Source organism: Pholcus phalangioides, unplaced genomic scaffold (assembly GCF_987345545.1).
Source record: "Pholcus phalangioides strain wild (caught in Gottingen) unplaced genomic scaffold, Ppha-v1.0 ptg000011l_1, whole genome shotgun sequence".
Classification (NCBI taxonomy): Eukaryota; Metazoa; Arthropoda; class Arachnida; order Araneae; family Pholcidae; genus Pholcus; species Pholcus phalangioides.
The window spans coordinates 61,396,248-61,413,259 of record NW_028301604.1 but is presented as its reverse complement, the minus strand read 5'-3'; the positions used below and the strand labels follow the sequence as shown (position 1 = coordinate 61,413,259).

The window sequence follows — 17,012 nt, the reverse complement described above, 5'->3', positions numbered from 1 at the left end:
ACTTATTTACTTATTTATTACGTGAATTACGTGAAGTGTTGACTTCCTTCTCTTAAATATATATAAAATCAAACTCGAGGTAGAGGGGGCATGTGTTCAACCCTTGATCATTTAGCTTTTTCTAAACATTTCCACAAAAATATAAGTAATCTATTTTTTCATTTCTATTACTCAGAGTGCCGGGGCGCACTTCTGTTGCATACCCAAAGAGTTGCACTAGGCATGACATCAATTACAGTAATTCTAAGATATCATCCAAGGTTTCATACTCCTTACAGTGCTAACTTCATATATCTTTTATCAAAGGTGTTAACACTAGAAGGACCGACATTTCATTCAACCTAGAAGGACCAATACCGGTCAAAATAACTGGAGGTTGATTTTCACTATAAAATCTCAGTTTTCATAAGTTTTTTTTTTCAATGTTTAAATGTAGATATGAGCATTGGTGAGCAATAGAATATAAAAACTCGGAGTTTGAAACAAAAAACTTTAAAATATTTATTAAGATAGAGAATTATCATAAGCATATGCAATGCAGAGATTCTTTTAGTAACATTTGTTATGAAACTTACTGTTATTAGTGCACTGTAAAAATCAAACTTTATGGAGGAATGCTCCATTTCTATAAATTTTATCAATTTCATTCAGCTGTTCACTTCAATGATTGATTGATTTCAACTTTCTTTTTTAAGCTTACCTGCTCTCTCTACATTGCTATTTGTGCTGTCATACATTCTCTTGCCATTATAGTTTTATTGGAACTGACAGCATGAAAGAACCATTTGTTACAGAACTCTGTGAGAAAGAAGAAATCGCAAAGGTATTGAGGTGTTGATTTTTATTCTTCCAGCATTTTACATGTGATATAAGTTACTTGTGTTTTTTTTTATATTGATAATTATATTGAATGTATATAATTTAGTTTTAGTTATTACTTTTTTGTATCGGTTACACTCAGAGGCGCCAACATGAAGAAAACAATAAGGGTGCTGAAAGTTGCTGTTCATCCCGTATATATGGGACTCAAGCACGTACGCAGAAGAGGAAAGGTGCATTGCATTGTTTTTTCAGAAATTATTGGGGGGGGCTCAGCCCCCTCCCCTTAGAAAATTTATTGGGGGCTCAAATGGTCTCAGCCCCTAGGTTCCGGCACCTATGGTTACACTTCTCTAGCTTTTGCATAAGTGCCTTTCAAATTTTATATATTGATCAAAAAATTGTTTATGTAATATTGATTATACTAATAAGATAGAATGTAAGTAAATAAATATGTATATAAATTTATTCAGTTGGTGCTCTAAAAAATCGCTCCCATTCAGTTGGCATCCTAAAAAGTTGGCTCCTTTCAGTTGACGCCTTCTGTGGCCACATAGTTTGCAGGATTCAAGATCCATCCCTGCTCCTCCCACCTAGCTTCCCCTCCTTGGGGGAAAAAAATCTGATGAACCCCTCTTCTGCATATTCTACTGGTCTCTGCTGCGTACAAAATTATGAGAATTTTGATGGGGGGAAATAAGAAAGTCAATATAGAGAAATGTGTGTCTGAGGCAAAACATCTGTGACTAAACAATGGTCACAGGTGCTGGAAAGAGTGTGTAAACTGTGGTACATCTAGATTAAAACGAAACAGTCTGCCCCAGCATTTTTGTGGCAATAAAAAAGCTTTTATGTCTTGTAATGGGTGCATAACTTCTGGCCTGCCAAGGGATTTTATCTAGTCCACAAGGGTGTTCCATGAAAAAGTATCAGTAGTAAAAGTTTACATTTTACATTTCTTTCATGAAAATATGGAAAATCGGAATCCATACAGGCCATCACCAATTATTGCCAAAAAATTTCAAAAGAAAGTAAAGTTGCTAATTTTTTCCTAAGGAATTGTCAAAGGTGAGTAAAGCTGTCAGTTATCATTAAAATTGCTGAAAAATCACCATTGGCGTGAAATAGAAATCTACTGCAACTCACAATTGATTAAAATATGATTCTCCAAAAAAACATACAAGTTTGACAAATCTGTGAAATGAAATGAATATATTCATATGACTATAACTATTTATAAGTTATGTGGTAGTTATCACTAATTATCTCAATTCATTATTTTAATAAAAAAAGAATAGGAATTCGCTGAAAATCGGGACATTTTATAGAAAAAATTAACGAATGCCCTGTAGAATGTGTCATATGGTCACTTTTTATACTCCAGTTTCTGGCCCACAAGCGGTAGAAACACCACATATCTAGCCCTGTGACCTGGAAAATTTGTGCACCCCTTTCTTACAAGAACAAACTACTGTTGTGTATTTATGCAGATACCACTGTGTGTATTGATGAAAATGTGTTAACAACACCGAGTGTGTTGCAACTATGTTAAGATTAACTGAATTTTGCTAATTTTTGTTTGAGATTACAGATATTTCAGATTTCAATTATTGAAATTAATTTATGCGTATACATGGTAGAAGAAATTTTTTTCTAATTTTCAGAATGTCATGGGAGTCATTAGATCCAAAGAACAGCTGATTGAAACCATGGAGCAACCTAGAAGTATGTGCGTATTTGGAGCCTGTCTTGACCAGCTTATGTCTGTAGCACCAAATTTAGATGTCCCATTCATTCTTTTACGTTTATGCAGTTATATTGAAAAATATGGTGCGTACACATGTTTATTTTACCTTTTTTTGTAAATTTACAACAAAACAAGTACATTAAACTAATAAAAGCAAAAACTATAATGCAAGAAGAACATTCTTTTTTAAAATTTCTAATATATTTTATCAGTTGAATGAGGACTACCCTTTGTCTATTTGTATAAAAAATTTCATTTTAGTTTCATTCCTGCTACTTGTGATGCTCAAGGCAACTCCATGAATGGAAGGAAGACAATTTTTCTTAATTCACTTCAATTATCTTCTTTTTTTCAAATAAACTGATGAAGAAAAAGTAAGAGATGATGATTTGACAAGTAATTGTCACAGTAGAGGTCGAAAAGCTTTTTGAGGTCAACAGCAAAAGAATTCACACTTGATTCCCTTACTTGCCTTGCCCTACTTATGTCTAACTTGAGACTTAATTAAGACACTACTAGTACCTAAACATCCTTATATACATTGAAACTTAAGGGTTAGGAAATGTGGGTGCAGCGGTGGCTCATGAAGGAGACACATAGGTGCGTGCCCCCTGAAAATTAATACCGACTTAATACCATTGAATTTCTTTTTCTTTTTTTTAAAATGAATTTTTATACATTAGAAAGAAAAATTTTCGGAAGCATTGATAAAAAAAAGTCCTGTAAAATATGGGTCATATGGTCAAAGTTTGGCAGCGCTTTCCATGGAGAGAGTTCTGTATTATTCTTTCCGCTTTCCGTCATGTCCCATATGAGATACCCTTTGGTGGTATAAAAACCAGAGGAAGGAGAAAGGGGGATGGTTAGTACGAGGTTATTACTCATTTTAGGCACGCAAAAAAAATGCTGTGAATACTCATGCTGCCATCTACTTTCTTTTAGATCTGTTGTATCCTCTAAGAATATATTTGAATAAAAAATATATATATTTTATAACTTGATCATAGAAATTTATACACCTTTTAAATTGGAGTATAATATTCGGGCATCTGCCCAGACCTTTTTTGTAGGGTCCAGTTTTTGTGAAAATTTCCCTTATTTTTGTGAAAAGGATTATTAATTTTGTGAAAAATAAGTAATTTTGCAGGAAGCAAAGTAATCTAGTTAATATATACAAAAGAAATGAAATTCCAAATTTATGGTTTCATTAGTTTTTATTTTGTGAAGGTCTGTTTTTCAGGTCCAGAATTTTGTGAAGGGTTCATTTTTCAGATGTAATTTTGTAAACGGTTTGGAAAACGGGCCCAAATTTTGGTTGGGCGCAGACCCCTGATATTGGAAGAAGAGTATGAATTTTCACAATTTATAAAAACCATTTCCGATGGCAACTGCTAAACTTAAATAATGATTTTCAACATTGTTAAGACATTGCTTAAGCTCATTGCGCAAACTTTTTTTACGTAAATGTTGCTTTGATATAGAGCATTATTATTTTTGTACTGCATAGATATACACAGATAATGTATATAATCCCAATAATGAACCAAATTGCAGTGCAAGACTTTCCTAATTGTAAGTAGTACATGTACTCAGGGCCAGAACTAGAGGGGGTAGAGAGGGCTATTGCCCTGGGCAGAAAAATTTAGGGGGGGCGGCAAGTTTTAGGGGAAAACAAAGAACACTATTATATCAAATTATCTGATTTTAAATTGGTGGGGGCAGCAAAATCATGTTTGCTCTGTGTGGCAAAAATCCTAGTTACGGCCCTGCATGTACTTGACTACTATTAAACCACACATGTACCTCGTGGACACATGTACTTGACTACATATCATCACTGATAGATGGCGATATATTTTTGAAAATCTGCGTCCCCTCAAAATATCTGACCACGAGTCACCACTGCATGTGTGCTTGAAATTTGTCAGGCTATCACAATTTTTCACCTTTATACATTCTTCTAAATTGTTGCCAAAATTCAGGGAAGGAGTTGATCATGGTTTCAGACTCAAGGGATCAAAATTTGCTTGATCGTTTTTCCATTGGTTATGCTTCATTTTTCTTTTTATTCTGATCAGAAAAATTCAGTCTTAACAAGAATATATTATAATTATTTCAAATTTATTTTGAACAGGTTTATTATTTTTGTTCTCAGGTTTGCAAGAAGAGAGTCTATTTCAAGTGAAAGAGAAAGATCAAGTTGTTACTGATTTGAAAAAACAATTTGATGAATATGGGGATGCCCCACTGGAATCAAAAGGGGATATTCCAGCTGTTGCAAAATTGTTGATAATCTTTCTAGAAGAATTGCCTGAACCTCTTATTCCAGTTGCAGTGTGTTCAATTTCTTCTAAAGAAATAAAAAGTAATTATATCTTGTATACATTTTCATTTCTTTTACTATTTGTTTCAAAGAGAAACACTCTTTTCATCATAGAAGATGCATAGGATTTACAAATTATGAAACCTGTATGAGTTTGTAAACAAGACAAACAAAAAGGTATACCTGCTGGTTTGACAGAATTAAAGCAACATATAAGAAACCAGAATGCACTTATTTTTGTTAGAAGTCACATAGACATTCAGATACACATCTTAATGTTTAGGAATCAACTGAAACTGTCACTAGAAGACTTTAATCCATTTTAGCACCATTTAGCTACTGCTGCATCACTTTTGCATCAGAGTAGAATCATTGTTTTATATTATTTACATTTTTTTGATCGAGTTTCCATAGATGGAAACGATTTGGTGGTGTGCACTTACATTCAACCATCTATGGTCCAGTGTATATTTGAATATACATGGCCAAAAACCTATTGTACCAAATTTTTCTCATTTTTCTTTGGTTTTTAGAAGATACATTTTCTAGTGTCATTTCAGGATAAAATAGGATAAAATATGGCTATATAAATACAATTTTTTTAAATCTACAAGCAGTTGAGATTCCTTGTTGTGTCATTTTTGACAGCTACTGAAATTTCACGTGTTCAGAAATTTATCACTTGGAATTGAAGAAATTGGAAACAAAATTCAAGGAATTTAATTTCCAATTAATTTAATTGGGTTATTTAATTATTTTAATTATTTAATTTAATTTTCCAATTTAATCAAAGGAAAATTCAATTTGCTATGAAAGATTTTATCTGTTTATAAATAACAATAAAATAAAGGCAAAGTATGCATTTTCCCCCTAATTATCCATTTTAGCTAAATAAAAAGCCACTCTAATTAATTAAATTGCTGTAACCATTTATTGTTCTAATTAGACCTAGCACTCATTTGCATCTGTTTTTGTAAAAGAAATTTATTTTCTATTGTACACAATAAAGCATTTTTCTGCCCATATGCAATGTATTCTTACTTTCCAAATAACACTCGTATAAAGGCCCATTTACACGCGGCAAGTGCTTTAGTTGGTAACTTAATTTTTAGTTGCCAAGTACGATACAATGTATGCAGACGATAAGGGCCGTTTACACGGCTTTAGTTGGCAAGTGCGCAAGTGATTTAGTTGGTAAGTGAGAATACGAATGGTTCTATTTTTTCCGGTAAGTAGACCTATGCGCATGCGCCAGTGGGCGTGACCTGCAGCGCTGGAGGGGTCTTTTTGCTCTCTCACGGAGGGGTTTATTTTGATCTCAAGCGTGAACCTGTTCATACTCCGTTGTCTCCTGAAGTTTCGCTAGAATTCCGCGGAAATATTGGATGGTGAGATTGCCAGAGGACACAAGCTTCAAGTTTGTTGAAAAATATCTTCGCCATGAATGTTTGTTGAACTATTGAAATGAAAATTACCTTAACAAACAAGCTAAAAATTATTCGATGTTGGAAAAAGCTATGGAATATTCTGTCGACGTGATGTCAGGAGTTGAAAAAATAATTTTTGTTTAATGAATTTTTATTATTTAATTTTTAACCCTTAGAATTTCCTACGAATGCCAAGAATCTTCTCCCGTATTTTCGGCTTCCATAATTCATAATTTATCTCCTCTTCAACTTCGATTAAAATATCATATAATCGATATTTACAACTTAGAGGAGAAATAGAGAAATCCTATATTTCTTCTCGATGACTTACATAAGTTTATAATATGGTGTGTATTCTTTTTTCCCCTGTGGCGTCATCTCTCGCCCCCTTACGTGGGTGGCAGAGGCGAAAAAAGGGACAAGCGAACTGTTTCCCTTGCGTGACCTACTTCTTGCTCAGTGTGTTGCTCTCGCTCAAGTGAGAAAAAAAGTTTCTCCTTTTTTATTGAATACATTTATTTAAGTGAATAAATTTATATTCTTTAAAAAATATATCATATAATGTGGCTCTGATCATCTTCATCCATCGTTACGAAAGCTATGAGCTTTAAAAAAAGCACCTCTCTGAATGCCAGATAAATAAAAAATTATTACTATTATACTCCCACGCATTGCGTCTGTCTCTCTCCGTGGATTTGAGTAGACTGAAGCGCGCATGTGCTAACTGCGCTCACCTACGTAAAAATTATCCAATGAGCGCCTACTTACCACTCATCGTGTGGACAGTTTCAAGAAGAATCGGTAAGTTAGAATTAAGTTACCAACTAAAGCACTTGCCTCGTGTAAACGGGCCGTAAGCCACGCACACAGTTGTTAATGTTATGTGGAATTCATTAGTTCTCTAAGTGATCACATATTTTGTGATACTGAGACCTAAATAGTGGGAGTCTTGCTTTTAAAGATAGGGTTTTCAGATTTCTCATGAGAATGTGTCCAGTGTCCTGTTCCATATCTTAGTTTTCATAGAAAGAATAAATTTTGAATGCTTAAAAATGATTAATGAGGTTCAATATGTTTTATACTATGTACGTATATTTATTTTTATTTCAGAAAAAATTCGATGGTAAGTAAAACAAATAATCTTAGTAGTGGAAAGGTTTAGTTATTGTAGAGTTGCCGTCTGTTAAAGACAGAGGCAAGTGAAATTTTGCAAAATTTCTTCATCAAGGCACCTGATTATGGATGTTAGTCTGTGCTGCTCCATCCATATTTTCAGTTAACATGCAAGGAAGATATGCCCTGTATTTTGATTTTTGAAAAGTATGGTATCTTTTAAAACTAATTTTTTTTTACCATAGAAGAGAGATGGATTTTTATATTACTCTAGCCATAGCAGTCACAATGATATTCAAAGATTTTTTTTTTCAAATTATTTTATAACATTTTTTTTCATTAAATAGAATTTCAAAAAAAATTATTTTATTCATTTATTGTAGACTCTGGGGGATCATGAATTCCAATACAATTGATACGTTTAAAGAGAAATACGATAAACATGTTAGGATAAATTGAGAAGCTGCTGATATTTAGATGAGACAACCATAATTTTTTATGGGCAGTATTATATTTTAGCATAATAATTGGTTTTTTTATTGCTTTTATTTGGTTACTGTATTTTTGATATAGTTTAGATATATATTCGACATCCATATTTTTTATGAGTATCATTTTTCAGCCACCTTGTTGGGTATTTTTTCTGTTGTGGCTTTTGTATTTGTATTTAAGCAGTAGCCGACAAAAACTTTAAGTTATGGTTAGTCATTGAAATAACCACATCAAACATTGAAGATTCTGGGGCCATGTGAAAACTTTTACTTACCGTTAAAAAGTCTCGCCACAGAGAGCAACAGGCCTACAAACAGTACAAATATACAGTCACTACACATCACTCACTTCACTTCTGAGATATAGATGGCAGCACTGAAAAATCATACACAACACTAGATACTCACTCAGACTGTTAGGTACACACACTTACAATTCCGGCACAAATCGCTAGGTAGTAAATTGCCTATGGCGATAGACCTGAGCTGTGCTCGGTATTAAAAAAAAAAAGCGCTTAATTCCAATGAGTCAAAACTTGTTTATATTCCAAATTGTCTGTATTAGATCACACTGTTTGTAAAAGTATATTATTACAAAACAGAAGTTTGATTAGTTCTATCATTTTTGTGTGGAATTCTAATGTCCAAATTTTCTTTATCAATATTTTTTTTTTTAGATTTTTCGGTTGATTCTGTTGAATTTCTACAGTATCTACGAAGCTTGGTAGATAGGTTACCTATTCATACATTTTGTGCTTTGAAATACCTATGCCATTTTCTTACACTGGTGACTATGTATGCTGATGTGAATGGTATGAATTGTACTGACATTGGCTTGATTTTTGGACCTTTGATTTTCAGGTAAGGATTTTGTACCATTGATTTGTTGACAGAAAATATTCTTGAAAAAATATATAAAATGTTAAAATAAGAATGGATGATACACTGTGTCTTGATTTTTCTGTGCATTAGTCCCGTGAAGAAATAACACATTGTGTATTAGATTTTTTTCATCATGAAGATTTCTATCATTATGATATTTCTATCATATTCATCACTAATCTCTCAGGTTTTTTTTTTCTTAAATGTTTTTGGTGACCTTGAGTTGTGTATGATAACTTTTGTAATAAAAAATTATATTTTTTAAAGTCATACCTGTTTATAACAAATTCGGAAAAAACAGCAAAACTAATGGTTATGTGTAAAGTTTGTTATATCCATACTAGCTTGAAAATTTGTGAATCTATTATAAGCGAGTTTGACTATTCAGAGGTGCCGACATGAAGAAAAGATTGAAGGGACTGAAACTTGCTGGTCATCCCGGGTATATGGGACTCAAGCACATATGCAGGAGAGGGAAGGCATAGTGCATTATTTTTCAGGAAGTATTGGGGGGGGGGGCTCAGCCCTCTTTTAAAATTTATGGGAGGGGGACTCAAATGGCCTTAGCCCCTAGGTTCTGGCGCCTATGACTGTATTGAATATTGCATTTTTTCACCAAAGAATATTTTAAATGCCATAATTTTGGGCAGAAGAGCCACTGCAGTACATTGCACACAAGCAAGAATAACATCAATTTCTTAAAAATTGATGAATCTGAGTTAATTCCATATTCAAACCAATATTTTTTTTTTTACAAATACAAATACAACGCCACAACAGGCAAATTGCCCAACGAGGTGGCTGCTTAAGAACATCATGGATCCCAGAGCCCCTACCTACTACTGCTACACCACACATGCACCCCCCCCCCCGCGGAACCCCCCAACGAATCGGTATATGCGGGAATGTGCGTGTACGTGTAGTGCAACCTGACGTAAAGTTTGTTTCTGTGTAATGCTTGTTATGTGTAGTGCTGTCATCTGCCCCAGTTTTTACTAACTATGAGTGAAGTGTTATGGTTGAATGATTTACCGTTGTAGGACTGTTGCTCTCTGTGGCGAGACTTTTTTTTAACTGGGAGATCGGCTCGCATTCGCGCCTTGAAGTTGGGAACCACAGAAAACCAACTTCAGCCGACCACCACTGTGGGGTTCAAACCCGGATCCTCGCATCACGAGTCCGGCACTATAACCACTCGACCACCACAGCGGCGATTTATTGCGAGCAAGTCAGTAATGTTGATATTCCTGTAGCTACAAAACTGGCCATTAAGCAGCAAAAGTTTCACTCTAGTAGATAAGTCTCTTTGGCATTAAAAAAATTAAGTTTATTTTGGTTATTCAATTTTCGGCTTCTTGAGTTGTGACATTATTCTTGCTGGTATGTGATATATTGCAATGAGCAAACTTACTGGAAATTGTTTCTGTATGTTCTCTACATGCTTTGACAAGTATTTGTCAAAATCTGAGTATATACCAAACAAATATATATATATAATTATAATCAGATTATTATTATGATTATAATCAGTCTTGTTCCAAAAGGGTCACACAGTAAATGTGTGTATGTTAATTTTTGCATGTTTTTGTCATCTGTCTGTCTTTTGTACTTTTGGCATGTGTTCTATCCAATTAAAAAAAAGAAAAATTAGACATTGCTTGACAATAGCTATTTTAGCAACTGCCCCACCTAACAGAACAATCGAGATTGCAAGTACAGACTGTGATGGGGAAAAAAGTTTATTTTGAGAACAGAAAAACTTTTGATAGGGACAAAGTATAATATTAGGGCTGGCGATGTATCGATCTATAATAAACTACTGATATATGGTAACCACATCGATATCTTGCTTTTGAACATGGCAACGCATTGTTAATTCTGATGTCTAACATTGCAATGCCAATTCAGTGGACACACTGGCAGGAGGTATCTGTGAAATCAGATGTTCTTACATCAAGTTATTGGTGAGGTTCATTTATATGCATGGCATGATATTTTTTTATCTGATGTAGACATCAACAGGTATGGTAGAACCAATTTTGCGAGCGAGTACACATGCGTGAATGCTGACATCGCTTTCTGTCAGCAAATAAGGAGGAAAGAAGAAGGATCTATTCATAGCTTCCACTTTGCTGCCTGACAGTCGAGTGATTGGGGAGTTAGCCTTTCACTGTGCAGGTCTGGGTTTGAATCCCGGTTTGAGCATGTATGTCTACTAACACTAACAAATTCCCTGGATAGATCATGCTGATCCCTTAGGAATACGTGAGGATCACATTATTTAAAAAGAATCTGCCCCCCCCCATGGGGGGGGGGTGGAGTCAGATAACCAATTTTCCAGCACTCTATTGAAAAATAAAGTGAGGTCACCTGATCACATGATTCCTCGTGTGACCATCTTGTTTTATGTGAAAATGGGTTTTTTTTGGAATGTTGTAATCCACAGAACTTTTGAGTAGATGCCACAGGTCTCTCTTACTATCAAGATATTTATTTTTTTGAAATTCATTTGATTTTTCACAAATGTTTTTACTTAACTCATGTATACAAAAATCAATAAGAAGTAGCTATGCTCGGAAAACAGAATTATTAGAGATTTTTCTTTATGGGGGGGGGGGGGAGGGGTAGTGATTACAGAGTAAGTCTTCTGATATTTCAAGTTCATCAGTTATGAATTATGGAAAAAGTTATGATTTCATCCTTTTTTTCATAAATCAGCCCCACCATTAGTTGTTGTATGGCTCCCACATCCTAGATCAGAGCATTGGTATATTAAAGGAGGGCAGAGGGACGACCACCCCACCCCGAGAGCAAATATATATAATATTCTCTGGGGGAGTATCTCGTACCCCTAGGTCCCCTCCCAGTTTGTTGCATCTTTCAATGGCAACATATTTTTTACGTATTGTTAACACCCCCAAAATTGCATTAGTCTATCACTAGATCAGGGGGCCCTAGGCAGGCCCTAAATGAGACTTTGCATGGGCCCTTCTATAGTAAATTATATGTAATATTATAAATTATATTATAAGCTATATATAAATTAAATTATTATATAGCATGGAAAAACAAAACATGGTAACTGCCCCATGGCCTTTGGAGGGGGCATGACTTATTAAATATAGATCAGGCCATGATTCCCACATGAAGTGGGAGTGTTTGTTCAGAGCCCCCAACATTTAATCAACATATATTAACTAACTGATCTTAGTTGCAACCCCCCCAGTCTCATGTCAAAGCCCCACATAGGTAGATACAGACAGACGGGGTGACCACCCCCATTGCTTTCCCCCATTCATTAAAATTTTCATTATTAGCATGGGCACGAGGGTGGAGGTTGAAATTATTCCCTTTTTCTTCACTATGCACCTCAGTGATTCACGCTGCTCCCCCCCTGTATAAAAAACTTTTATCTGCTGCTTATGGTCAGGATGGTATATCGATATGTCACTATATTGTGATTTAAGGTTGCGATACATTGCAACTTGAAATTTTCAATATCGCCCAGTTTTAGTGTTTGTATACAGGGTGCATAGGTAACAGGGCAAGTCATTTGCAAACCATTGATCCTCTAGAGGCATATTTCCAATTAGAAAAAGTATCCAAATAATATGTAGTGCTGAGATATGTCATTCATGTTGCAAGAGATTGTATAGTTATTAAAAAATATTTTATACAGTCTCTGTGTGTGTGCCCAAAAACCCAATTAGAAATTTGTTGCCCTGTCTCTCCTGGTGTCCATTAAAAAATTGCACGTTTCTAAGTGCAATATGCACTGAGATATTCAAATTCAAATGATGGAAGAAAGTTGGGAAAAAAAATTAAATGGGGAAACTTTTTTATCCACATTTAATGTTTTTCCCAACTTCGCCAGTAAAATGCCATATGCCCTGTTACTTATGCACCCTGTATATAATATATAGCCATAAGTCGATGTTTACTTTGGAGTTTAGACATTTTTCTTAAATTTCTTTAAAAGTACTGGACAAATCAGTCTGTAATTTTGGACATGTAAACATGTTTGAACTCGCACTTTCCAGTGCAGATTCAGCCACAAGTGTTTCAAAAGACTGGCAAAAAATTTGAAAAAAATGTTGATCACTTCTGTATCATAAAAAGTTGAAAATGATTTGTAACTTTCACAGAATACTTAACTTGCTTTGTACAATACTTATATTAAATGCATACAAGTATTGTGTGAAAATAGCATGTATATTCATAAAGATATAAATGTTTTTCATAGAAAATTTTCATCACATTTTTTTGCTTATAACATGCAGTTTTAACCAATTTTTACAAAACTTACATAGAAACATAGAAAATTTGACACTATACATACGAGACACTGTAAAGTGATTTAAAATGTGGTAATTTAATATTTGATAAAATTTTTGAGCATTTTAAGTAAATGGTTTTTGGTAACACATGCACATGAATATCTATTTTATTTTTCATGATTTGGTTGCTAGATATAAAGTGTTACTTATATAGAAATTCCAGCTGAACATCGTGAAAATTCAGAAAGATATACACAATATTGTGAACTGTAATTTCAGGACTTGCTGAAAGTAACTGAATAATAATTGATTTTCCAAAACTGTTAGTTTGATTGTTTTGTTACTTTAATTATTGATTTTAAAAAAATTCAAGTATTGTACAAAGCAAGGTAAATATTCTGTGAAAGTTACTTTTTTATAATATAAGGGTTGATCAAAAACATATTTTTTTACATTTTTTGTTGGTCCCCTAAAAACATATGTGATAGAATCTGCACTGGAAAGTGTGAGTTCAAGCATTATGTTTATATGCCCAAAATTACAGGACGATTCGTCTAATAGTTTTTAAGAAATTCAAAAAAATGTTGAAACTCCAAGTTGAACACTGACTATGGCTATATAGTGTATATACACTTTGCCCCTGTCAAAAGTTGTGCTCTCAAGATAAACTTTTTTATCCCAGTCTGTGTTTTCTATCGTTAGTTTTCTGTTAGGTGGGGCAGCTGCTAAAATAGCAATTGTCTTTAAATTTAGTGAAGAAAAAAAATTATAGTTTCTGTTTTGCTGTAAAAATAATATAATTAAGAGAAGTTTATTTTCCTGCTTAGTTCAAGTTTGCAACAATGTGTGTGCTTATACGCACACACATTGTTGCAAAAAAATCTGATGATTAGGACTATACCATATTTTTAGCAGTTCTGTATTCATAAGATGCTTTCTAATTTTTTAACACGCCAATTGTGATGTGATAAGAACTTGAGTGAATCAATTTTGTGATATCAAACTGCAAATTGGGTTTATTAAAATTGCTATAACTTTTATAGAGCGGGTCCAGAAAATTCACCTGTTCTCTCTTCATTTGCAAGAAATGCCACATGCACATTTGTATCTGATTATTATTCCATTTTTGAAGATGAAGAGCCTCTACATGCTAATAGAAAGAGCAAAAAAAATATTTTTCCAGATGAAAGACAGGTGAGTTCTCTCAATGTCATGTTTAAATTTTTGATATGTTGGTCTGAAAAGAAACCGAAATGTTTGGAAACCATTAACCGTTTCAATGCCAAACTATCAACAGAGTCACTATTTTGTTCTAAAAATTGGCATTAGGGGACTTTTTACGTGCCCATTCATAGATTTATTTTAAAATTTGAAGTAAAAAGTTTTTCTTTGTTTTTCAACATTCATAGGAAAAATCTGAAGCCACTAATTATTTTGAATATGGCAATTCATAAAATAATCAGTTTGATTAAAAGTTTCTGATTGAATTGTTGTTTAGCCTGCCATTCAGAATTAGCAGTAAATTGTAGGTCCCAGTCTAATTAGCCCTCGTGTGCAGAAAATGACCGTGATGCAACAAAAATGATCAATGATTGAATCATTGTTATTGTTTTACTGTTTCCACCAGTCACCTTCGTCAAGCTACCATTTTTACAATCTTCGTTGAAGCTTTTTACATGTAACTGCTTTGATGAAATTTTAAAATAAAACAAAAAATATTGCTCTGTTTTATTGATCAACACTTAATGTCATTAAAATGGTAGCATAGAAAAATGATCGCATAGTAAACACTACGCACTGTATGCATCTTCCCTCAAAAAATTTAATTTGATAGTGAAAGAGAACATATTACCACATTTTGGCAAAAAAGTGTCTTATTTGGTTTAAAAAATTTTCAAGTAGATCTTATTTGGCTAGCACTTTACAAATCTGGTGATAAATTTGCCAATATAGTGGATGAAGCTACTTCGCACATAATTACATGTAAGCTACTCATAACAAGAAGGTTATAATATCACACTACACATTGAAAGAACAAGCACCAGCCATGAAAGAAGAAGGCTGAACTTGGTTTCTGAGGGATTGAATACTTCAGTTCATTTTCAAGAAGTTGCAACCTGCTGCTGGCAGAGATATTTACTTTTGTTGAATGTTTGGCATGTAACTGACCATTATAAAAATTGCCAGTGACAAAAATTCAAAGCATCATAACTCAGTAAATATTTGTCGGATCCCCTAAAACAGAAAACACTTTCCTATATTAGTTTTTTGCAAGGAATCATGTATGTAAAATTATTGGGGGGTCGATAGTTATCATTGTATATATCTGTATGCAGGAGGTAAAGGGCACCATGTGCCAAAAAAGACATTTTACATACGAGCCATTTAAAGATTTTTTTTTTATTATGGCTTTCTATGGAGCTCACTTGTTTTAAAGTGAATATCTCTGTTATTTATTGAAATAGGACTTGGTGACCTATACCTATGTGTGTAGTGTAACGAAAGTTCAGCCAATTAATGGCGTTATTCCAACATTGGTAAAAATGGACATAGTGTCTTTTTTTTTACCTCTGGTATACAGATATATACAGGGTGTCTCAAAAATATTGGGACAAACTTTTAGGGGTGGTAGATATCAAAGAATGAGAATAGCACATAGAAACCTATATCTGGAAACGTCGCCATAAGCAAGTAGGTAGAGCTGTGCATCAGTGCGGTAGATGGGAAATTTGTAGTTGGTACGAAGGGCATATTAAATAATAGATACTTGCACAAGGTATATGTCTGCCAGCTGTTTTCATATAGCTGTGTTCATATTCCTACCCATGCATGCTCTTTGTACAGTGGCTACTGCTCAAATAAAAAAACCAGAAATTTCTTGCACACTGATGAACAGTGTCGCCTCCTGGATTATGGTCACATTTCTGGACATGGATTTCAATGCAATTCTTATTCTTTCAGATGATGCCTACCTCTCCTGAAAGTTTATCCTTATATTTTTGAGATACCTTACATATAGTGTTCTTTTGGTGCATAGCACACTGTCTGTGCATTGTACGCAAACAAGGCTGTAGCAAGGGGGGAACTTGGGGGGTCTGGCTCCCCCCCCCCACCCGAAATGGGGAAAAAATTACTGAAAAGGTGGAAAAAATGGCCAAATCTATTGTTCTGTGACTTTGGTCCTCTCTCCCCCCCCCCCCCCTGAAATGAAAATGGTCCCCCTCCAAACGAAATTTCTGGCTATGGACCTGTAGATAAAATACAATTATTGTGCTTACAATGTATCAATGTGCCTCAATGCATGCACATCAAATGATGAATGATTGAAATGCAGCAAAAATGCCCAAAAAATGTCATTCAAAAATTCTGTTGAAATAATTTCTAATAACTTAAAGTTTCTGAACCATCTCACATAATTAAGATCAGGAGTTTTCTGTAGATGGATTGTCAATTGTAGCTGGTTAAATTTGTATGCCAATGATTTTAATTACAGAAATTTTCAGTAATTTGTTTCACATCTCAGTAAAGTTTTTTTTTTGTCAATCTTTCCAATTTACACATCTACAGTATCATAATGCATGTGTAAAAAAGTGTTAAAATATTTATAGCAGTTTTTGCCATTTTGCTTGTAATTTTATGATTAAATTATATTCTTATCCAGTGTAATGCCATTTTATAAATCATAAATATATGTGTTTCTTATAGTGCATAGAAACTCATTCTTTAATGATTTTCTTGTGTATTTGTAATAATTTTTTTTTAGGTTGCACCTCTGCCATCATCGATTGCACCTTTGATTAATTTGAAACCTCTTAATGTTATGATTCCTCATATGGATGTAAATCTAAAGGATGAAAGAGACAGCAACTATAATAGAAGTGTACCTACACTCTTAATTGAAAGGTATTAATTATTCAGTCATTTTAATACTTA

At 33.9% G+C, this 17,012-nt stretch overlaps 1 protein-coding gene across 3 annotated transcripts in view; it reads left to right on the top strand.

Moving 5' to 3' along the window:
• LOC149080665 (protein FAM13A-like) overlaps nt 1-17,012 on the top strand; it is a 77,368-nt gene that overhangs the window by 31,551 nt on the left and 28,805 nt on the right. For 2 of the 3 annotated variants that reach the window (XM_089239852.1, XM_089239851.1), the window contains 6 exons: nt 696-823; nt 2,484-2,649; nt 4,722-4,931; nt 8,598-8,781; nt 14,123-14,273; nt 16,843-16,982. In XM_089239852.1, the coding sequence (XP_089095978.1) occupies nt 773-823; nt 2,484-2,649; nt 4,722-4,931; nt 8,598-8,781; nt 14,123-14,273; nt 16,843-16,982 (902 nt within the window). In that variant the 5' untranslated portion in view covers nt 696-772. The remainder of the gene's footprint in view (nt 1-695; nt 824-2,483; nt 2,650-4,721; nt 4,932-8,597; nt 8,782-14,122; nt 14,274-16,842; nt 16,983-17,012) is intronic. The other variant, XM_089239853.1, reaches the window with a different exon arrangement.